The 23,623-nt window shown below is 41.8% G+C and overlaps 3 protein-coding genes across 4 annotated transcripts; 2 read left to right on the forward strand and 1 right to left on the reverse strand.

Moving 5' to 3' along the window:
* Positions 1-1,423: 1,423 nt before the first annotated feature.
* On the forward strand, positions 1,424-6,571 carry ywhaba (tyrosine 3-monooxygenase/tryptophan 5-monooxygenase activation protein, beta polypeptide a). Its single transcript, XM_049022819.1, has 6 exons — positions 1,424-1,562; positions 4,201-4,501; positions 4,742-4,865; positions 5,071-5,234; positions 5,480-5,575; positions 5,929-6,571. The coding sequence occupies exons 2-6, from the start codon at positions 4,208-4,210 to the stop codon at positions 5,983-5,985; spliced, it is 735 nt and encodes a 244-aa protein (XP_048878776.1). The 5' UTR covers positions 1,424-1,562; positions 4,201-4,207; the 3' UTR covers positions 5,986-6,571.
* A 4,021-nt stretch (positions 6,572-10,592) lies between these two features.
* Positions 10,593-16,298, reverse strand: tomm34 (translocase of outer mitochondrial membrane 34). 2 transcript variants are annotated; one of them, XM_049023404.1, is made up of 8 exons: positions 15,982-16,298; positions 15,678-15,807; positions 14,871-14,970; positions 14,017-14,169; positions 13,334-13,491; positions 12,959-13,100; positions 12,285-12,411; positions 10,593-11,989 (listed from the first exon to the last, which is right to left on the reverse strand). In XM_049023404.1, exons 2-8 carry the CDS (start codon positions 15,805-15,807, stop codon positions 11,888-11,890), a joined length of 912 nt encoding a protein of 303 aa, XP_048879361.1. In that variant the 5' UTR covers positions 15,982-16,298; the 3' UTR covers positions 10,593-11,887. The 2 variants fall into 2 exon arrangements, with proteins under 2 accessions (XP_048879361.1, XP_048879360.1); XM_049023403.1 differs by having other exon boundaries at positions 15,678-15,811; positions 15,982-16,297.
* A 915-nt stretch (positions 16,299-17,213) lies between these two features.
* Positions 17,214-19,079, forward strand: LOC125748071 (cytochrome c oxidase subunit 6C-1). Its single transcript, XM_049023879.1, has 4 exons — positions 17,214-17,358; positions 18,399-18,513; positions 18,726-18,857; positions 18,974-19,079. The coding sequence occupies exons 2-3, from the start codon at positions 18,409-18,411 to the stop codon at positions 18,849-18,851; spliced, it is 231 nt and encodes a 76-aa protein (XP_048879836.1). The 5' UTR covers positions 17,214-17,358; positions 18,399-18,408; the 3' UTR covers positions 18,852-18,857; positions 18,974-19,079.
* The last annotated feature ends 4,544 nt before the right edge of the window (positions 19,080-23,623 follow it).

Below are 23,623 nucleotides of genomic sequence, written 5' to 3' on the forward strand. Positions count from 1 at the left end.
CTCCTCATCTGTAGCTATGTCATTGACATTATTGAAAGTATGTCGAACATAGCAAAACTGACAGGGAGAGATTGTAGTGCAAAACCAATTTCTGTTACTCACAGTCTGAACACAATTGAGATTTATATATACACATTATTAGGGTTAACATATATGTTTCATGCCATATGCAAAGATAATCAGTCTGAACTAGGATGCAAATAAACCAGCTTTACTTAACCAGCAATTCATTTTGTATACCTTCACAGAATATATGAATTCGATAACAGGATTAATGCTTATTCAAAATTTGTAGCAAAGATAAAACAAAAATTAACCTTTATTTCTGAAGGCTCGGTATTCTGCATCATTTCTGAATCTTATCTGGTCTACCGTTCTTACCATCTTAATGGTTCCACTGCCCCCTACTGACACACAGGCAGCACTGCACAATTGGGCTCCCCGCTTACAAATTATGGCTCACACTGGTTTACTCTGCTGAACATCAACGGAAACAAATAAAAGATATGAATGGCAACTAGCAAAATGCTTTGCTTCAGAAAACCTTCAAGTCTCTGCCATTTTATCTACCTGCCCCGTACATTTAAAATCACAAATGTAATGCTTAAGGCTATAGATTTTTTATTTTTTATTTGAGTGTCTCTCTGCTTGCATGAGTTTTCTGTTGGTTTGCAAAGGATGTCCTCTCCAGTTTTCCTAAGTCTCGCTCACTGCGCTTTACAATAAACAACCCTCTGAAATTAGGCACATTACACTGACATAAGATACAAACAACTGCAATCCACCCTGGATAATTTATTGATTTTGAAAATAGATGGATGAATGATAACATCCTATGCTGGACTACCAGCCACTCTGAGGTAATAAAGGCAGAAAACAGGGATTAATTGAGTGTGGAAGGCAGCCTCAAAAAATTAATTAAATATTTTTTAAATGTCTTTTATTCTGGTCATGGAAATGAAATTATCATTCTAAAGATACAATACCAGATAGTTTACAATGAATAATAAAACACTTTGTATTTGAATTAAATGATGAGTAATAGCGTAATTGTATGCCAGTGGTAATATAGCACAATAGGGAATAAAGCAAATTTTAATAAAAATGATGGTAACTAACTGATGATAGAATCAGCTTTGATAGAATACTTTTTATATTTCATTTTATCGTTTATGTCAGCTAGCAAGCCACTATAAAAAAGATGACCAATCTCAATAATGTATAACTAGATGACTACAAACAGACATTTCCTACATAAATTGTATCATGCTTCTGCTACTGAACTCCACCTAGGAGAAATCTCCATGGCAATTGCTGACGTTCCTCCGCCGTGGTTGCCATGGCAGTGATGACGCATTAACCCCTGAAAACGTTTTGGAAACCCCGGACATAGGTTGCCTTGGTTACTAGCGGGGGGGGAGGGGTGGGGTTTAGAGGAAGCGGAAGTGTCAGTGCAAGCGGAAGTGGTACTGCCCTGAATATCCAGAGTAGCGAGACGGAGGACGGAGAGAAAGACTCCCATCGTCCACAGACAAAAGCAGGACTAAAAGTACATTACTAATGTGAGTTCACATGTCTCGGTTTGGTTGTAAGGGATGTCCAGGTATTACGCGCAAATATAAGAGGTTATACCAATATAACAGCGGGTCCAATCACAGTATGCGGTAGAGAATGTGCCTATTGTGGTTTGGGGCTGGGTGCAAGGACTTAGGCCGTGGCGTGAGGGACGGGCACGGCTTACAAATGAGACATTTTAAACATTTAGGTCAAATACACCACTGGTTTCCCACACCTATTTAAAAACTTACATGCACATTAATTGTCTAGCATAAATGTGGGTGACGAGGGGGTGAGGTTCATCCATTTCTGTCAGGTCGTGATATCTGGCTAGCTAGCTAAACTAGCAGCAAACCGTATGCAGTGCGAGCAAACACGGGCCTCTGCGGTCTCGGTACGGAGACTTGTTTTAAATGTCCCAGATATGTGGAGTTGGCAAGATGAATGGTTAACTTGTCCATGGCCCATAGTGTCCTCGAGGCGCGTTTGTCACTCGGATGAAACACCGCACGTGAATGCGACAGAGGCCGGAGGGCGTAGTTAGCCAGCGTGCTAACTGCTTGTCTGCGGTAGATTTTGCGCTAAAATTGCCGATTCGCATGTCCGGTTGATACCCATTCAGTATGGTATTACCTAAAAACACCTTTATAAAACTATTAATCGTTTAACGGTGGCAGTGAGCGTTACCATCCACCTGATTTAAACATGCTTCAAACCGTATTTCCTCAATATTTGTGGCTGAGTTTTAACGATAGTGTTTCGCTGATTAGTGTATCTGAAAGGTGGCGATGGATCGAAGCATGTTTTAGCCGTATGTTACGTTATCTGGCATGTAAAGTCGAACGTAACCCTGCGATTGGGTTTATCTTTATGTCATCGTGCGGTCGGCTGCGGAGGCTTCGGGCTGAATGAACATCTCTTTCTGGGCCTGGGGCGTAGTCGGATTGGTTTTTCAGCCTGAATAGTGGTGCGCCGCAATCGCGTTGGTAGTCCTATGCTTAGTCTGATTTTATCATATTCAGTAGAAGACCGAATTATGCCTGCAGTTCGTCCTGACTGGCTACTGGTTGGATTTTTAAGTATCTGAATAATTGGGTTACTCGACCTGCATACGCAGCGATCGTCTCATGTGGTCGGAAGCTGCACAGTCAAATGGCGTAAATCTATCTTAATCGCATACTCATAACACTGCTCAAAGCATTTTAATTGAACCCAGAAGTGTGGTTTCAGTTGCCGGTGCTACAAAAAAAATCGTGAAATCGAAGAATCAAACCATTGATTATCCGTTTCGATAGTTTTGTTCGTGTACATGAATACAGCAGTAGTGTATTTTTAGCCGTATGATAAATCCTAATGACACCAATTTAAAGGATACCTGTCAAATTTCAAATGACTGAATTACACTTAATAATCCCGGTCATATGTTTCTCCATATAACAAATAAGAAAATTCTGAAACATTTGAACTGTAAAGTTAGTCTTGTATGTGTATGAAGTGTCCCGAGACCTTTACATCCAGTATTGCTAAAGTGGAGATCAAGATACCTGGACTTTTGCGGGAAGTTAAGGGGCAAATCAGGTAACCTGCCACTGTGGCCATGTGCAAGGCGATGTGCAGGATATTTCTAGCATCAACAACAATCTTGCACAGCTTCTAGCGGTACTGTTTTGGTTGCTGTCCATGACACTGAATTTCACTTTATCTGCTAAATGTTCCCTTTAGGCTAGAAGTATCTTCTTTTTATTTTTTTAACACCTAATTTATATTACCCCCTTTCAGTGTTCTGTTAACCATTAGGTATGAAATAACACTTATCAATTGGGTTGTCTTCATATTCAAAACTTCAGTCTCATATGGGAGGCAGAAGGGATTGGCTGTACACGTAGGAAAGTTTTATCCCGTTTTGCAATCTTAGCTTTTATGTTGTCCAATGATGTTGCACCTTCATGAGAAGGCACCTCCTCAATGTTGCACCTTGATGAGAAGGTACCTCCTCAATGTTGCACCTTGATGAGAAGGTACCTCCTCAATGTTGCACCCTGATGAGAAGGCACCTCCTCAATGTTGCACCCTGATGAGAAGGCACCTCCTCAGTGTTGCACCCCGAGAAGGCACCTCCTCAGTGTTGCACCCCGAGAAGGCACCTCCTCAGTGTTGCACCCCGAGAAGGCACCTCCTCAGTGTTGCACCCCGAGGAGAAGGCACCTCCTCAGTGTTGCACCCCGAGGAGAAGGCACCTCCTCAGTGTTGCACCCCGAGGAGAAGGCACCTCCTCAGTGTTGCACCCCGAGGAGAAGGCACCTCCTCAGTGTTGCACCCCGAGGAGAAGGCACCTCCTCAGTGTTGCACCCCGAGGAGAAGGCACCTCCTCAGTGTTGCACCCCGAGGAGAAGGCACCTCCTCAGTGTTGCACCCCGAGGAGAAGGCACCTCCTCAGTGTTGCACCCCGAGGAGAAGGCACCTCCTCAGTGTTGCACCCCGAGGAGAAGGCACCTCCTCAGTGTTGCACCCCGAGGAGAAGGCACCTCCTCAGTGTTGCACCCCGAGGAGAAGGCACCTCCTCAGTGTTGCACCCCGAGGAGAAGGCACCTCCTCAGTGTTACATGACTTTGGTTTTCTTGACACTCTCTGTTCCTGGGGCAGCTTGAAGATGGACAAGAGCGACCTGGTTCAGAAGGCCAAGCTGGCGGAGCAGGCGGAGCGCTACGATGACATGGCAGCGGCGATGAAGGCCGTTACGGAGCAGGGCCACGAGCTCTCCAATGAGGAGCGCAACCTGCTCTCCGTGGCCTACAAGAATGTGGTGGGCGCCCGCCGCTCGTCCTGGCGCGTCATCTCCAGCATCGAGCAGAAGACCGAGAGCAACGAGAAGAAGCAGCAGATGGCGCGCGAGTACCGCGAGAAGATCGAGGGCGAGCTGCAGGACATCTGCAACGATGTGCTGGTGAGGGGAGTCGGGCATGCGTGGGGCCTCTTGAACATGTGAGACATTGTAGCTTTAATCACATTCATCGAGCAGAGTTGATAAACCCTACAGCCTTCATTGATGTTAGCTGAAGCTCTTCTTTTTCTAATGCATTCCTAGACGAAGCATTTTTTTTATGGAGTTTAGTTTTCACTGGCTCGGAAAGCAGACTACATAGGAGCTTATGAACACTAATAAGCATTTTCTCCTTTATCTTAGGGACTTCTCGACAAGTACCTCATTGCCAATGCAAGTCAGGCAGAGAGCAAGGTGTTCTACCTGAAAATGAAAGGGGACTATTATAGATACCTGTCTGAAGTGGCATCTGGAGACTCCAAGAAAAGTTAGTATGCAGCTGCTGTCACGTTAGTGTGAAGTTCATAATCTGTCTTCTTTCGCTTCCCAATGGGAATGCACTGTCTGATTGTGTAGCCTTGTTTAATTAAAATAAAATTTTAAGGTAGCAAAGTCCGAAAATATCACTTGAATGAATGTATCTGTTTTGTTATCTTGTGGCACAAATAGTCATTTTGTCCCTTTCCCCAAAGCTACGGTTGAGAATTCCCAGCAGGCCTATCAGGAGGCCTTTGAAATCAGCAAGAAGGAGATGCAGCCCACACACCCTATCAGACTGGGGCTGGCGCTCAACTTCTCCGTTTTCTACTATGAAATCCTCAACTCTCCCGAGCAGGCCTGCTCCCTGGCAAAGACGGTAAGCAGCTGTAACTTTTTTCAGTCTTGGTCCAGTACATATTGTTCATCATCCGGTCTTATTTCTTTATTACTTTATGAAGCAGAGTGACAGAATAGTTTTGAGCTAACCAAATAGTGTAAGTAAAATTAAGTATAAAATTCTGGATTTTTTTTTTTTTTTTTTGTCGAGGATAACTTCGTTTTCTGACGTGGTGGCTATGCGGCAAAAATATTCTTAGAATCCCTTTTCTTTCCTGGTTCCAGGCTTTCGATGAAGCAATCGCTGAACTTGACACCTTGAATGAGGATTCTTACAAAGATAGCACTCTGATCATGCAGCTACTAAGGGACAACCTCACTGTGAGTTCTCAGCATCGGCGTAAGGCATTTGGCTGCAGCTAACCTTCACCGGTCTCATTTTTACACAAGCAGTACAGGCAGGGGACCTAGATTCTCTAAAATGGTTTGCTGCACATTTCTGTAACCATATGCATTTATGTAACAGTTTTGTGGCCAGCTAATTTCCTCTGACATTTTATTTGTTTATAGCAGACATTTTTAAATGGAACTATTCCCTGATTGAGCTCACACTTGGCCTTGAATCCTACTAGCTGAAATGTTCCTCCTCAGTTCCGATTTCTATAAAACAGCTAAACATTGTGATACCTTCCCTGTGTTTTGAGAGTTAACATGCATGTTTTTCCCCTTTACAGCTGTGGACATCAGAAAACCAGGGTGATGATGGCGATGTTGGCGACGGAGATAACTAATGTCACATAGCGCCCTCACTTCCCCGTGTCCCGTATAGTACTCACGTACAGCCCATAAGTTTTGACAACCTGTATCGTATACCCATAGAGCCAATATGTTTCCACATCCCCGAATCATGCACACACACGTCCCCGCAACCGGTGTCGTTCACATAGAGCCCGTGCAGCTCCATGTCCTGTACTGTACACACATACAGTCTGCGCGTCCCCCTGTCCTGTATTTCACACGTGCGCACACACGTACAGCCCATTGCCCCCAACTTCATTTGGACTCCCTTTCTGTATGGCAAGCAGCACGAATTGTACCCGGCCTGTCAGTCATGCCCTTTGCAGAAAACCCAAAAGTAACCAAATAACAGTCAGTCAACTGGCACAATTTTTGGATGAATATTATCAAGTGGAAAATCACCCCCCCCACCACCCCGCCTCGCTACCGGTTCCGTTATTATTATTTTTTTTTTAATTCTCCCATGCAGGTTGTGAATTATCATATTCTTCATTTTTTAAAGTCTTTTTGTTTTATAGTGTACCAGCATTTGCAGGTTTTATTCAAAGGTTATTAAAGTGACGGTTTATTTTCACCAAACACTGTGATGTTTAGTTGTATTTCCTCCTCCTTTCCATAAATAATAATAAAAAAAAAATTTGCTCTGTGAAATACAGATATGAGTGGGTTGGGTAACAGTACAATTCTGCTGTGGCCTCATACAGAACGGAATAACAGGCTGTATTGTGACACTGACTAACATGCGCATTGTTGTTTAATGTTCATTATATTTTAAAACGAAGCAGATTTAATTAAAAAGGGAACCATTGTGGTTATTCCCCTCCCCCCTTCCATTCTACGTTACCGGTTTTGAACATTCCACATCACAAAACAAACATTTCTCAGATGAGAACATTTCTGAACAAATTGGGACAGTTAATATAAATGTACTGTTTGACATCAGTACAGTGGACTTTTTTTTTTGTTCTTAAATGTTCTACCTGCACCTCTGCATAATGACTGTTTTCATTGAAACAAAATGTAAATTGTAAACATTTTTTAGAAGTGAATATAAATTTTTCTTAATGTAATATTGTGAACCTGCTTGCTAAAGAACACCTTTAAGCTGTTACCTTTAAAGTTTCTAGACCTGGATTTTCCACGCTGACAGCCTGAACTGACTAATCATCGTTCCATCTTCTGAAGTAGTCCTCATCAGTCGAAATCCTATTTATGATGAATGTGAGAAAGTTCTTAATGTGTCGGGTTGATGCAAAGAGGTTTATGTTGAGTGTTGGGTTCCAGTCTTTGGTACGTTTGTTTGCTACAAGGTGTCTTGTAGAAGAATGTAAACTAAACGAAAGCCTCTTTTTCAAAATTACTAGGATAAAATTTAGGAGATGTGGTAGATTAAGGGCTGGGGAAATAGGGAAAAAGAATAAAATTAAAAGCTTAATTCATTCAGTGTCACAATATCTTGCCATCACCATGACATTCCACTTAGGTGTAGAAGTCACTTGTCTCGGTCCGTCTTGCTGAGGCCAATGTTTCATGCACTAAGGATTGTCCCCTTTAGCTGAACAAATGGCAGTTACTCTACGCTTGATTTAAAAAACAAAAAACGAACAAAAAAAAAAAAAACGCAGTAGTGAATGTGGAACCAAGCCTGTCTGTATATCTGGTATCTCTACTTGCTTTGTTTCTACTGACCAGTATTCTGCCTAAAGTTTGCTTCTGTGTTGGTTTTATTCCCTAGCGCGCACGTGGTTGTGAAAATTTAGAATAGCTTAAACTTAAAAAAATAAAAATTAAAAAAAAAAAAAAAAACAAACAAAAAATACCTGGTTATTGACGTAATACTAGATTTGTGTATGTCTTTTAAAACAGTTCTAGTTCCACCTTACATGTAATAATCAGGAGAGTGTAAAAGACAATTTAAAGTGAAATAAAGTTTTATCAGTTCCCGATTTTCCTGTTTTTTGTTTTATGAAAAGGGTGTTTATTGCTCTTAGATGGAAATGTGCGATTTTCCCAGATGGGGATTCTGAATGCAGACGTCACATATTTGCTGGGTGAGAAGTTTTAAAAATGTATAGAAATATAACTAATATTTAAGCAATATTGTTGGTCTATTCCCCAGTTCATGTTCTTGTCTTGCTTTTTTTTTTGTCGGCTTCCTTACTGCAAAGTTCCTGATTCAATATTTCTGCAAAGTAGGTTATGAAGCACATATCCTTGCAGGAACCTAACAGTGGCCTTGAAAACTGGGACAGCTGTTTAAATCTTTGCCACCACAGGGAGCTTAGGAACATTCTGGAAACCTTGCCAAATTAAACATTACCATTTATTATTGACATTTAAGGAAGGATGCTGTGGAGATATTCTGATGAGTGGAAGCTTTGCATATGTTTGTGCTAGTATAAGCAGCAGTTTCGTACGAAATTTGGTGCTAGTGCATCATGACTAATGCAGATGCACTGTCAAAAGAAGGGAAAAAAATTAAACCAGTGTTATAAACCCTACTGGATTGAACTGGAACATCATTAAGGATTTTCAAAAGCTTTTACTCATCATGAAACAGCTGGGGTCATTGTCAGAAGGAATCATTTTGGGCATATGTTAGCATGTCTGGAAGATGATGGAGAAACCTACAGCAACGCCGAGAAAACATGTAGTTTCCAGTAAGGTAGTGATTGGAGTTAAACCCAGTCCAACCCATGAACCCAAAGAATATCTGATGATATTATATACCATGTTTTTCTAAGCACACAAATGCACACAAATACATTGGAGAAATTTCAGTGGTACATGGGATAATTCCGTGGTTTCAGTCAAATGCCAAATTCTTTCCAGAATGTGTTTCAGCACACGAATTTGTTCTTGTACAACGTGCTGTCATGCAGTGCTTTTGTGAGTATTGCTGACCAAATATCAGTGTATTACCTATAGTTTATCGATGTTTTTTCATTGCGTTATTGCATTGAACAGCTGACTTTTTTCCAACATCTGCTCAAAAATAAATGTCTTGTATTGCCAGATTAACAAAACATTGTCTTGTTTACACTTTGTACTGTGAATATATTCATATGTATTACACATTTCCTCCAGTTTCAGCATCCTTTAGTAAGACAAACTGGCGTCAGCTTTGACATGGCTCCTACTCTGCATGATGTGTTCTCAGAGTTTACACGAGTCCTGTTTGACGTCATTGGCACCTCTCCCGTTTGCACCTTTGCATTTGAAAAGGAGGATGCAGATGATGGTAGAAGGTGGGCTTTAACGCCAGTGCTCTGTGCACGCGGCATCTGCTGTGGGTTTGTGTTCAAAAAGGACAGATGGATGATAAGTCACTTTCATAAGAAACACTCCCTTTGTGAATCGCGAAGCAATGAAAAAGTGCCAAGATCCATCAAAAAAAAAAATTTGTTTTTTTGCTCAGTGACGACAATGTTTTCATTATACAGAAATGACTTGACTGCTAGCCATAACTATTGATATAAACCATCACATGCTAACTATACTTGTCAGTAATATAGTAATTGATACTTTATTGATCTCCGTGGGGAAATTCTCTTTACACCTCCCCTACCTTGATCTTTCTAGGTGACAGGGAGCTGGCTGTGGAGGGCAGCCACCTGTTGTGGCACCCAGGGGGCTGGGGGTTAAGGCCCTTGTTCAAGGGCGGAGGCTGAGCTTGAAGTGGTGAAATTCGGATTATAGTCACAGAGGCATAGCCCACTGAACCACACCTCAAAGATCTTTAAATAGGATAATTATTTTTATACTCTCAGGTACGACCTTAATTTCCCTAACAAATATAAAGTGCAAATTCGGCTCATTGGCTCAGCATGTAGCACTGAGTCTTACTCCTTCAGGATTGAGGCTGTGTAGTTCACATGTTCTCCCAGTGTCACGTTAGTTTCCTTGCAGTCAATAGAGATCCAGTTAGAATAATTTGCGGGACTAAATTGCCTGAACTGTACGTGTGTGTTGAACTTCCAGTGTCTGGCATCCCATCTTGGTTGTGCCCCATTCATCCTGGGATTGGCTCCAGGAGACCGTGACCATGACAAATGCTTAGAAGATGGATGAACTATGAAATCTCAATCTCATTATTAATATTTTTAGGAGAAAAAGAGATGAGAACATTCCTATTGCGAGTTAAGGTTATGTCATAGTCTTACGCTGCAGTATTTTCTGGATTTTTTTTTTATTGTAAATAGACACTGACCAGTTTTAGCAAACACTGATGAACTGAACATGGTCAGGAGCAGAATATAATAAAAGATTAATAAAATGTGCTACATAGGATGTCACACCAAAATTCAAAGGACGCAAAAGCAGCTGAACTTCTTTCGTACACACAAATTTGTGCATATAAAGAATATACACATAAAAATACATACACTCAACTCAGGTACCAGTTCAGCCTGGTTATTCAAAAATCCATGAATGTAGTTATGCATGAATGATTCACAGTTTCAATCCCCAACAATAAAAAGTGTGGTAGATCCTCGTAGATGTTTCTTAATGCATGTCACCATGCAGTAAACTCTCAAATGCCCAACCCAATAAAGTGCACCAGTCTTCCGTTTTCGCCATGCACACAAAATAAAGCATATTTCCTTAAGCAATAACATCAAATATTTATTCGCATCTCTAATTCTTTTAATCCATGGAGTTACAACTTCCCCATTTATACAGCCAGATACTTTACACGCAGAAATCAGTTAAAGTGAAAACCACAAAGCCAGATGCCAAAACATCTTCATTCAAAATCAAGCGATACACAAGTACGTTCCTTTCCTGGTGCTTCCGACATGATTGGTAAGTCCACAGGTCAGCTGACAGGAGGCAAAAATCAGCAGCATGTTTCATATGCGAGAGGCTGAGATATTTCCAAAAAAACTAAAGAGGCTCTTCATTCACAGCAGGTCATTGTGTGGGTTTCACCTTCAAAATGCATCACAGCCTCACTAGTGGAACAAAAAAATGGAATCAATATAGCAGTGTTTCCCAACCCAGTCCTTGGGAGACCACAGATGGTTCACATTTTTGCTCCCTCCCAGCTCCCGGTAGCAAAAACATGGACAGTGTGCAGGTCCCTGAGGACCGGATTGGGAAACAGTGATGTGAAGTACCCACCCACTGACTATATCCTTACACTCTCTCAAATTTAGTAGCTGGTGCCACATTAATGTGCGCAAGTCTGTGTGTTAGCAACACTGATTTCTTTGAACACAACACAGGGTCCTGAGTCAACACCTACTCCAGATTTGTTTGTTACTCTGCTCCAAAACAATCTGGAATTCCGCGTTATTAAAACTGCTCACCTTTACTAATCTTCTCTGCCAAAAGGAGTATCTTCGGTCTGTTTTTGACACAAGCTGTACAAATGTTTTCAAACCCTGAGGACAGTTCTTACAACTAAGCGAAATGAAATACGGAAAGCAACTTACTTTACCCTAAAGGGAGAGAGGCATCGGAAAATAAGACTTTTCCCAAACACACAGCTAAATAACTATCCTTGAACAGTATGAAACTCCATCTTGAAACAGAACTTGTAATATGTACACAATTTTAACAGTGGCTTAATTTGGAAGTGCTCATTCAATACTAAACTTGTTTAAAATTCTAATTCACGTAAAGCAATTTTGAAAACGCACAACGTTAAAATTTCAAACGTTTGCCTGTGTCCATTCTGTTGTAATATTATAAATAGACAAAGCTTAAATTTACAGTGCATAGATTTCCAGCCTTGCTGCAGAACAAGTAAAAACGTACAAAATACTACAAAAGAACGAGATGTATTTAATGTGATTAAATACCACAGAAAGATAAACTAAACAAGGGCAAAGTAAGGGCACTTTAAAAACCCTGTTTAAATCAAAGATTTTTGGCCCAGAAGCACTGAAGTTACTTCATCTTCTGTACTTCCAGTTTTAATTTCTGGGCAGCTGTATTCTTCGGTTCAATTTTCAGCAGGGTGTTGAGGTCTTCAACACAAGCTTTGTAGTCCTGTGAAGGAGTGAGTGACCATTAGGCACGGCAATATCTGACCGTCTGAATTATTCAAATTGACTTATGGCTTAAATAACTAGGAGCTGCCGCTTCTCATGACTGATGCTAACAGAACAGCATATTTAACACATACTGCCTGTTTCCATTGAGACAAAACAAAAGCCACTTAAAAGTATTAAATGGAAGCAGCCCTTCCTAGACAAGTCAGACACTGCTGCACGGGCATGGAGGTATTTCAGTGGTTATTTTGCAAAGAGCAATGGGTGATTTAAAAAGATCAAAATCATCTTACTTTCAGCTCCTTGTGTGCCTGTGCTCGCCTGTATAGAGCCTTCACGTTATTGGGATCCAGTCGGAGGGCATCCACACAATCTCTTACCGCCTCCTTGTACAACTTCAGAGAAAGGTAACAGAGTGCCCTGCGTGGTGGGAATATGGGAATGCTGGTGTTAAGGACCGCAGGGACGCACACTGTGTGTGAAAGAGCCGGCTGCAGGCAGTGCACAGTGTATGGCCACGGATGACACAAAAGTGACCAAAGACATTCTTCTGTGGGGATATACTGCTTCTCTTCTCCCAGTGCTCCAGTTTCACAGATGTGATTATTTTTGGTATTGAGGCAGAAAGTACTGCAGTAAGCATTTTAGCCCCACAAATTCTCTGAGACAGCAGTTTGACGATCAAAAGAGTCGTACGTGACGAACTGTTCCTAAGATACCCACTGGGGTACCACGTGGATTTTTACATTTATTTAGCGGATGTTTTCATCCAAAAGTGCCGTGCATGTGAGAAAGGCTTGTGGGCACCCCTAGCACCCCTGGAGCAGTGGGGGTTAAGGGCCTTGTCCAAGGGCCCAGGAGAAAAATTATTATTCTGATGCCCATGGAATTTAAATCCACAACCTTGAAGAAGACTCCTCCCACCATCAGTTATTTCCAGCACATCCTGGAGCCTTGATGTCCTCACCTGTTTGTGTAAGTTGTGACTTCTGCAGAGTTAAGTTTGAGGCTCTGGCTGTACTTCTCAATCGCCTTTGTATGCTCCCCCTTTTTCACCAGTGCATTGCCTTCTTCCTTTAAGGACAATGCTCGCTTTAAGGAATCCTCCCCTGTGGGGGGGGGGGGGTCACAAAGAGATCACCTGTTTATCACTCCTAAACACTGTCAAACAGATCAGTCTTTCATATAGAGTGTTACTGAGGAAATGATGTTCCATGGGAGTAAAAACCCTGCCCCCAAAATAACTCTCACCCCCAGTGAGACATACAAATTTAGTCAACTATGACTAGCGGTAATTTTTTTTTTGTTGGCATATTTTTAAAAAGGAGGACAGGGCACTTACCAGGCTTCTCTGGTGCCCTTGTTCTATTGTGCTGCGCGTTTGGCGCAGAAGATGCTGCCTGGCACGCCCTCTCCCGGACAGACAGCGGCACCGTGGGAATTGGGGGCAGATTCTCGCGCCAGGACAAGCCATCCTGCTCCGTCAGAGCTTTTGTCATTCTGAAAGATTAAGATGATTTTTCTTAAGGCTCTATGTGTCATACTAATGTTAAACAAAAAAAAAAAAAAGAAAGCTTTTCTTTTTCAGGCCATGATTATTCAGAAATTCCCACGCCAGTAGGCTCAAGAACAGTTTCTTCCACAAAACCATCATCACTCTGAACTGTCAACCCTTACCACTCAATAACTGAAATTCTAATTATCAATAACTTTCGGCTGCACTTTATGTATATTTCACCTGTTTACGTATTTATCTATTCTGTACATAACATTTCATATATCTATGTATATTAATATATCATGCATCCCATATTTCTATTAAAAAATCAGTATTCATATCTATAGGCTCTCCCTTGTAAATACATACCTGTAAATTCAAATTCCATGCATATATACAGACACACACATATACATATATGTGTGTATTCACGGTATTTCACTGTACCTGTACAATCACGATAATACTGAATCTAATCTAATCCAATATCACAATTTCCACTGACACTAAGAAGATGGGACAATTACCGGTTTATTCCGTCATGGGCGGCTGGAATGTTACAGTCTATCTGCAAAACGGTCTTGTAGTCGACGTAAGCCAGCCGGTACCTCTCCACTGCTTCATAAGCAGCAGCGCGTCTCAGAAGGGATTTGATACCGAACGGCACCAGTTCCAGAGCACTGTCAAGTAACACATGTTTACTGTGGTGAGGTGGGAAATGCTGTAGCACAGAAATGCAAAACCCAAAACACACAGGTACAATTAAGCAAAGGTATAGATTATCATAGGATCTCACATGGCCGTGATGGGAAAACTGAACAAAGCCATCTTAATCTATTGGCTCTTGAAAAATGCTAGCTTATACCCAGGGGCCAAACCTAGGGGAGTGGAAGGGTGAACAACCCTGGGCCCCACATTCCAGGGGACCCCTTGCTGATCTCGACTTTTTTTGTTTTCTTAGCAACAAAATATATAGATCAAACTGAACTGATCGGTAAGTGTTACTGTTGGCATCCTGCACATTGATTAGCATATTCTTGATATTCCTTCGCTTTTAATTCCTTCAGGTTTCTCTTTTGGCTCCAAAAAAAAAATAGCTTGCATGGACCAATTAAGGGGCCACCTATCCATCGTTGCCCAGGGCCCCCAGAGAAATTAGTTCACCCCTGTTTACACCATAACTTTCATTCTCATACATCCCCATTTTCATCACTACCTTTTGCTTATATTTGCTTGTGCACCTCACGCATCAACTGCGATGGTTTCAATACACTATAGATCTGATAAGCTTACAAAACACCACACATAACGGATAACGTTCTTGATATTCAAATGACTACCTCATTAAGTAGGAGTGACAGACTTGAAGCTGTAAACTTACGCTGTGCAGTCCTTTATGCACTCAGCACAGTTCCCATCCTTCAGATAACTGGCAGCCCGGTTTGAGTACAGGATGCTTAGATCTTCCTGGTTATTCTTACCTATGCATGCGTCCAATAACAAAAGGAAACTTTGCAGCACAAGCATGGTACTAAATATGTAATTTAAATTTAGCTGAAATGGTTTAGAGTACATTTGCATAAGCGGGCATTTATGTAAGCTGATTAACTGATTCATACCTTATTAACATTAACTGAATGACTTATGAAAAATCATGACACTCAACACTCTTATTCCCAATCCAAAACATGCCCATCATAACAATAAACATCTTCTACTCTCACAATTTTACATTTTTAAGCCAAGCTCTAGAGAAAATTCTAAATGTACACTTCATTAATGAGAATTATAGGCAAGTTTTCCCAAAAGTATAAAGCCTTTTAATAACCCTAGAACATGAGACCAACGTGTACCTATAATTCATTCAAAGTATTGAATGAAAAAAAAACACACACACAACAGTCTTGACATGTATGGCTATTTTAATTTTGGTACCTTGGATATTTTCGGTCAAAAGACTTACTGGCCTGCTTAGTTCTAAATCCATTCCCACGGATGGGCATATGTTCCTGACCCACCTCCAGGACTAAGTGTGATACCAGAAGGTTCGTAGAAGCGAATCCTCATTTACTTGGGTTTAATTCGGCCCATCTGATAAAAATGATCGATTATAGATGAAGACAGAACCCCGTCTCAGACGCACTCGCCGACCACGAGCGGCGATCTTTCTAGAAGCGGCTGCCCTAACCTGACTTCTCCAGAAGCGCGATGGCCTGCGAGTAGAGAGCGGAGGCCTCGCCGTACTGCCCGTGCTTGAAATGCACGTTGCCGGAGTCTTTGAGCTCAGCCCAGGACTGCGAGCGACGTTTCTGTGGCATCTTTCTGGGGAGAAAACAAAAGAACAACGTGGAGTACAACCGCTTAGCCGCTAGCCGGCTGCCTTAGCGCGCCTAACCAGTAACTAGCCGGTCTTACTCAGCGATAGTTGAAGCAGAGAAGTGTGAGCTGTTAGAGCGACATTAACTTTCGTTTACCGTTAAAACTATACTTACGATTGAGAAGTTTAAAAAATAGTGTCAAAGACGCTTCAAAATGTCTTTCTGTGAAGAAAAGGAAGGACTGCGCGTCGGCTATTTCCCGGCGCCCTTCTAAAGCCGGCTGCGCAGCTCTTATGCTCCTAACGAAGTGCCGGCTGCGTCCCAGTGCGGCCTCGCTCTGCTCCTCCTCCTCCTCTCCTTTTCCTCTCGCTCGTCTAAGGTTTCGTTTTCGCTCCTCGGTATGGAGATGGCGATGCCAGCAAGCGTCTCTATTTCTGTAGGCCACCCATTCCTGTGGGGCGTTTGCAGCGGCAGTGCTCCGCAGCCGGATTGCTGCACCGCCCAACACTTGGGGGGGGGGGGTTGAGTGTCATCATAAAGATGCGCACTTTCATTGCACGCACCCTGTTAATGATAGGGACTCATTTATAAAAATATATATAAAATAAAGACTTTTCACTAATGTTCTAAAAACACACATGACACAACATTTTATCTCAAGGTATGCTCCCAGGGCTGTATCACACTTGTCTGATGCTTACAGCGTTCAGGTGGATGTTACTGTCTGACCCTGCTCTCTCAAATGTATTTCACTTTGAATACAATATATGTAATGTAATTGGTGTCTAAATAGCCTCTTCTGTGTGTGTGCTTTGTAATTAACTGCTGTTCTGTCGGGTGTACACCAGTCTTGTGCTCTCTGCTGACTGGGATAAGCCTCGGGCCGCTCTGCTCAGGATAAGCCACTGTGCAACCCCTTTGTGATTGTATTTTGGATGAGATGGTCTCCTAACTTACCTATGTTGACACAAATATTATTTTTCTGACATATCATACTGAGGAAAAATCACACAAATAAGTTTTGCGTATCACATGAAAGATGGAATATTGCACATATCTTTCCATATGTTAGTATGCTGTATATATGTGAATAAGCAATATAATAAAATGCTCTGAATGGTTCACTTCTCTTAGCCCTGGCTGTATATAGATTTATGCAGCTCGTTTTTTAACCAATCAATTATTTGGTTATGATGGATCTGTTAGAAACATTAATGTATATGGTGAATTTGTAATTTGATGTCTCATGTGATATTTATGTATACTAATTAGTATGTATACTAACTTCAGTTAACTACACTTCGCAATTTTTCACCAAGATAGATTACGTATGTGAAAGTACCGTTCAGAATTTTAAAAATGACGTAACGAATTAGTATGGCACAAAAAGAGTCGCACAGGGTAATTGTAGATGATCCTCCCGGTCGTGAGGTGGCAGCAACGTTTCCATGTGACATAAGCGGTATTCTTTCACATTCGGAAGAAGCGGATCTGAGTTTCCCAGATTGTGCTTACCGGCTGTACTTGTGTTGAAGGTCGAGAACTCAAAAGGTGAGGATTTTAATTTAACGGTGTTTGGGATAGTTTTTAATTTTTTCTTTTTCTTTTTTATGTATCTCTATGTAGTCATATATGCTGAAGTTGCTGTGAATAACGTAGATATTTAATCTGAGTGCATTTTTGGTACGCGTGGGCCGTGGTAGGTCATATCAACCTGAAATGGCTAATCGGTTACCTGGCTTTCTCGCTTGCTTATATTTCTTTTAAACAGTGTTACGTTAATATGTATTACTGGCGAAATACCGAATCATCTAACGTTTACTTGGATATACGTCTTGTACTCATGAATATTAGCTTGCAGGACGGGAATTTCGTGACCGAATTGATGTTATAAATATTGAAGTAGAACAAGTCTAGAAATCCAAAAGCACTTGGCTGTTTTAATATGTCCACTCAATTTAATAAAATTGTTTTCAATTAGCGGAGTTGACATTTCAAAATGTTTAACTCGCTACCGGAAGTTAAGTGAATTTTGTAGCAATAGTCGTATATGACAATTTCAGTAGCAAAATATCCACGTAAGAGAACAATTACAGTCCCGTAAAACCTCATTTTTAGAAACCCCAACAGAAACGTCAACGCGATGCACGGGGTAACACACCGCGATGCACGGGGTTGCAATCCATCTCTTTTTGTCAAAGGCTGTCGGAATATAGCGCTGGTAGTCTTACTGAAGAAGTGATCCTCTGTCTCCTCAAATAAAGTCTTTTACTGAGGAATACATGGCATTTGAAATTTTGCATCAAAGAAAATGTAATATGGATTTTTGTGCTTCTCTGACCTTAATTATGATTGTCCTTAACACAGGAAATAATGTTCTGAAATGAGAATGAGTGAGTAAATTGAATTCAGCAGTGGTATTCGTCATTAAAAGTTTACAAAAAGGTACTTGGCTACATAGGCCAATGTTCATGAAATTGGAAAGACAACAGATTCATTATCTAATGCTAATACATCAGAATCCTCGTGTGAATTTTCTGTACATGGTTAAATGTGTATTAACAAAAGCAATTCCATTTGTAAACCAACAGGGATTTCACGATGTCTCTGGCCAAGCCTGTGATGCGAGGACTTCTTGCAAAGCGGTTGAGGCTCCATCTGCCAATTGCTTTTGCTGTGGCTCTGACTATAGCTGTAGGCGTTAAGGTTAGATTGCTGTCTCGTGTGTGTTTGTATGCTATATGATTTATCATCAGCAGAAGCAAAGAAATGTGTGTATCTCAGAAGCATACTAAGGTAAAACAGGAACAAATAAATCATATATTGGCTTTAAAACCCAGTGCCTCTAAGCACTGGGCACTATAACCTTCTGGTTCTGCTCCCTTATTAAATGGCTTAATCTCTACTTCTCCACCCAGTATGGAATCACAGAACCCAGGAAATGGGCATATGCTGAATTCTACAAGAACTATGATGCCAATAAAGAGTTCAACAGCATGAGGGAAGCTGGCATTTTTGAGAGTGTCAGGCCCTCTGGCAAATAAACTTCTGTAAGTACCTCAAGCAGTGAAAATTTATTATCCATCATTTCTTCAATGTGCTTCATTTCAGAACCAGTTTATAGAATGACTAATTCTATTTATGGTGGAATTGTGTTTTTCTGCAGGTCTGCCCTTGCTAGTCTGAGCCTCTGCCAGCTCTATAATGGTGTGATGTTGAAGATTTTGACATTGTTTTCCCAATAAATCTAATAAACATTCTACTGTAATGTAGCACTGTTTGACTTTGTAAGTTGTTTCTAAACATGTTTTCCTGAAAATGTCCCTTTCAGAGAATTCAGACACTGAAAGCCTTTCATTATTGGTTCTGATTGTATAGAGAGAAGCATGGCTCAGTAGCTGACGTGCTGTGTGGTGATTGCATGTCCAATCTGAGACGGTATGAGTTTCCTCCCACAGCCATGTGCTGTATTGACTTTTTTTGTATGGGTGTGCCTGGGAAAAGAAGAATAACCAGTTTTTTTTAAAGTGTTCAATTCTGTGTTCTGCACTTATTTTTGGTGTTTTTAGCTGGCTAGTGCTTCATCTTCTGGTGATGCAGAATGCCCAGCAGCTTGGACCAAACCTCTCTTTTGAGACCACAGACTCTCACTCGTTCTAGTCACTCCCGGGCCAGTCGGCAGATATAATCCCATTAGCATGTCCTGGGTGTGTTCTTGGGCCCTTGAGAGCTGACCAGATGGCATCCTTATAAGTTGCCCAAACCACCTCAACTGACTCCTCTCAATCCAAAGGCAGAGCAGCAACTCTTTTTCAAAATCTCTCTAGATCTCTGTACTCTATACAGATGGTAGCCTGGTTATGTACGTCTAACTTCAGACCACCTCAGTGTCTGCAAAGCTTCAGCTGTCAAATTCATCCACTTGTTAGCATCATGTTTTTGCTACCTGTCACCTGTGAACAAGACCTTACAATACTCATTCACGAAAGACTCTTCCCTTAACTGGAAAGAAGCTATCCATTCATTTGTCAGGCAGATGCTGATTCTAATTTCTTTGAGTTACATTTCAGACTGCTGAAGGACATGTTGGATGTGCTGGAACTAGACAATCGGTTTGTGGGTTAGGACTCTGCTCATGATTAGATGATTGATGGTTCAAATCCCATTGCTGACATAGTAATATCACTATTGGGCCCTTGAGCAAGACCTTTAACCCCAATTACTCCAGGGGCCCTGGCTCTAAGACAACTATAGGTGTTACTCATTGGGGTGGACAGGTGGGATATATTCAAAACTCTGGTGTTTGTCCCACCCAACATCTTCCAGGATTTTGGTTTTAAAAATATGAATAAAATTGGCGTGAGAATTTGGTTATCTAACCCAGTGTTTCCCAACCCTGTCCATGGGGAACCCTGGACAGTCCACGTTTTTGCTTCCACTCAGCCCCCATCCAATCAGGAACAACAAATACCTGGTACAGTTGTACTGGGAGCTGAAAGGAAGGTTGGGAAACAGTTGCATTCTTATAAACAAATGTATACAGTCAATACTGAAATGTAAGGGTAGCCTAACCATACAGATGCTGGACAATGAAAGTGAAATACCTGTTCAATAGTAGTTGATGTTTCACACCTATATATGCATGGCCTGGGGGCCAGTCTTCCCTGAGTAAGTAAGGGTAATGTTGGCATACTACCACAATGGACGGACCACATCTAACGTAGGTAACCTTGGATGCAAGAGGAAGCTGTCTCAATGGTATGTCCAGGTACTAACCTGGATTGTAAACAAAAAAAAAAATCCACAGCTGCCCAATTCGTTCCAGAACTAAATGTGTGCCTCAAGTCTCCTGTTTCCACCAAAATTGTCAGTCAATATTCATGGTCGGGCGGCTATAGCAAAACCATTGGTCACTTCTGCCGATGTCAAACATTGGTTTCGGTGGTGTGAGCGGCGCAAATCTCGGGCTGTGGACAATGTGAAACGTGAATTGTTCTGATGAGTCCACTGTCACTGTGTTTTTCACATCTGAGAGAATTATGGTGTGGCGAAGCTCCAATGAGCCTTACCACCTGGGCTGTTGTGCAGCCAGAGTGCAACACAGGTGTGGATCAATCATGGATTGGGCTGAAATGTGGCATAACCTAGGCCCACTACTTGGGCTAGATGGGCATGTCACTGTCCAGGACTACTGAACTATCCTGGAGAACCCAATGGTTCAAACATTGTACCCTGAAGGTGGTGCCGTGTGTCGGGGTGATAATGCACCAATACACACAGCAAGACTGGTGACAGAGTGGTTTGATGAACATGAAAGTGAAGCTGAACATCTCCCATGGCCTGCAGTCACCAGATCTGAATATTATTGAGCCACTTTGGTGTGCTTTGGAGGAGCGAGTCAGGAAACGTTTTCTTCCACCAGTATACATAATGACCTAGCCACAGCTTTGCAAGATGAATGACTGAAAATCCCTCTGGTCATTCTACAGGACTTATATCTGTATTTTCCAAGGCAAACTGATGCTGAATTGGCCACAAAAGAAGGTCCTACACCATACTAATAAATTATTGTGGTCGAAGACCAAGTGTATTAGTTTCATTGTCCAACCCCTGTAAGTACACATATGATATCATACAGGATAATGTGAGAGGATGGATTTGATCTGTCACTGTCCCCGCAATATTGAAAGCACAGTAAAATCCCTTTGTAGCCAATCAGTTGCTGTAAGCCTTAAACTTGCTCTCACCTGCCTGTGTCTCATGCAGAGCATGATAGGATAGGTGAAAAAGAGTTTTGCCACAGGGATGAATAAACTCTTCTTTTTTCTTTTATTGATGAGTTGCATGTGTTTATCGTTCGGTTTCCAGTTCTGTTGCTGTGTTGGTTGCTCACTGTTATGGTAACAATGTTGTACTTTGATGACCTGCATGGTTGTACCATGGGCTGAATGTGTATCCTGAGAGCAATTAAGTACTATTTACCCCACAATTGTATCAAGTCCTAACAGAACCCTAGTTTGCCAACATATACCGTACACAACTGTTCAAAAGTTTGAAGTCGCTCAGAAAATTGCACATTTTCCATGAAAACTAATTTTTATTAATCAAACGAGTTGCAAAATGAATAGAAACTATATGCAAGATATTGACAAGGTTAGAAATAATGATTTCTGCTTGAAATAATTTTATGCTTCATATTTTGCTTTCGGGGCAGCATGGTGGTGCAGTGGTTAGCACTGGGGGCGGCATGGTGGTGCAGTGGTTAGCACTGGGGGCGGCATGGTGGTGCAGTGGTTAGCACTGTTGCCTCACACCTCTGGGACCCGGGTTCGAGTCTCCGCCTGGGTCACATGTGTGTGGAGTTTGCATGTTCTCCCCACGTCGTCGTGGGGTTTCCTCTGGGTACTCCGGTTTCCCCACACAGTCCAAAAACATGCTGAGGCTAATTGGAGTTGCTAAATTGCCCGTAGGTCTGCATGTGCGCGTGAATGGTGTGTGAGTGTGCCCTGCGATGGACTGGCCCCCCGTCCTGGGTTGTTCCCTGCCTCATGCCCATTGCTTCCCGTGACCCAGTAGGATAAGCCGTTTGGAAAATGGATGGATGGATGGGTGGAGATTTTGCTTTCATCACAGAATTCTCTATATGCTGCAAGCCTTGCAGACGTTTGGCGTTCTAATAATAATAATAATAATAATAAATTGTATTTGTATTGCACTTTATATTCTAGCAATCTCAAAGTGCTACAAAGTAGAAGAGTAGTGTAATAAAAATACTATAAAATATAATAATAATATAAAATACAAAGACTAGACTATAAAGAGTAAAAAGTAAAAATACTCAACTAAATGTCTTTCTAAAAAGATAGGTTTTTAGATTTTTTTAAAAAACATCAGTCGACTGTGGGGCTCTCAGGTAGTCGGGGGGGGCGTTCCACAGCCTTGGTCCCACAGATGAAAAGGCCCTATCAGCCATGCTACGGAGCTTGGTTCTGGGGACTTGGAGGGTATTAGTGTGAACAGAGCGGAGTGTGCGTGAGGAGGTATGGGGGGTGAGGAGTTCTTGTAAGTAAAGGGGGGCATGTCCATAGATGCACTGATGGGTGAGAAAGGAGACCTTGTACTCTATCCTGAGCGGGACAGGGAGCCAATGAAGGGTTTTCAGGATGGGGGTGATGTGATCATGCTTTCACACCCTCATCAGCTGTTATTTGTTAATCTGCAGAAATTTCACCCGGTGCTTTTTAACTCTGGGTGGACTGGTTGATAGGGATCTGTTCCAGCAATTGGAAGATTGCTGGTTTGTGTCCCGTGAATGCCTTGAAGATGGCCTTGAGCATGGTCCTTAACCTGCAATTGCTTTGTCCTGGGAATGACGTTATACTACATCCAGGTCTGCAAGGAGGTCCTCCAAGTTACAGGGAAAATGTGAGGGCTGGTGACCCAATTGGCACTCCAGCCACTGAAAAAAAACACACCTCTCCATTTGGACTAGTGTGGTGCTGAGGTATCACACACCACACGGCTGCACTTTGGCTCTCATCCCTCAGGTGGTTAGTTATGTGGTGGGTGTGGAAATGTGCTGTAATCAGCATGTGCTCCTTACCTCTCTCTTCCTGAAGGGCTTACAAGTTGGCTTGATGGGCGCTTCTTTTGTATTGTATGATCGAGGTGCTCCCACAACAGCTCAGCATGGCTGAAATCCAGTGACTGCTTTTCTAGTCAACATGTCTGTTCTCTGACCCATTTTAATCTTTTCCTTTTATTGATCAGTTTCAGACACGTTTTTTTTCTCTGAAACTTTAGAATGACTATTATA

The sequence above is a fragment of the Brienomyrus brachyistius genome, chromosome 8 (genome assembly GCF_023856365.1).
Source record: "Brienomyrus brachyistius isolate T26 chromosome 8, BBRACH_0.4, whole genome shotgun sequence".
NCBI classification, from domain to species: domain Eukaryota; kingdom Metazoa; phylum Chordata; class Actinopteri; order Osteoglossiformes; family Mormyridae; genus Brienomyrus; species Brienomyrus brachyistius.

Coding starts and splice junctions, on each gene's coding strand:
- ywhaba (XM_049022819.1), top strand. CDS start 4,208: ATGGACAAGAGCGACCTGGTTCAGAAGGCCAAGCTGGCGGAGCAGGCG. Junction 4,866..5,070: donor ATCTGGAGACTCCAAGAAAA/GTTAGTATGCAG, acceptor CTTTCCCCAAAG/CTACGGTTGAGAATTCCCAG. Junction 5,576..5,928: donor TACTAAGGGACAACCTCACT/GTGAGTTCTCAG, acceptor TCCCCTTTACAG/CTGTGGACATCAGAAAACCA.
- tomm34 (XM_049023404.1), bottom strand. CDS start 15,807: ATGCCACAGAAACGTCGCTCGCAGTCCTGGGCTGAGCTCAAAGACTCC. Junction 14,971..15,677: donor CGCGCTTCTGGAGAAGTCAG/GTTAGGGCAGCC, acceptor ACGCATGCATAG/GTAAGAATAACCAGGAAGAT. Junction 11,990..12,284: donor AGGCACACAAGGAGCTGAAA/GTAAGATGATTT, acceptor ACTCCTTCACAG/GACTACAAAGCTTGTGTTGA.
- LOC125748071 (XM_049023879.1), top strand. CDS start 18,409: ATGTCTCTGGCCAAGCCTGTGATGCGAGGACTTCTTGCAAAGCGGTTG. Junction 18,514..18,725: donor CTATAGCTGTAGGCGTTAAG/GTTAGATTGCTG, acceptor TTCTCCACCCAG/TATGGAATCACAGAACCCAG.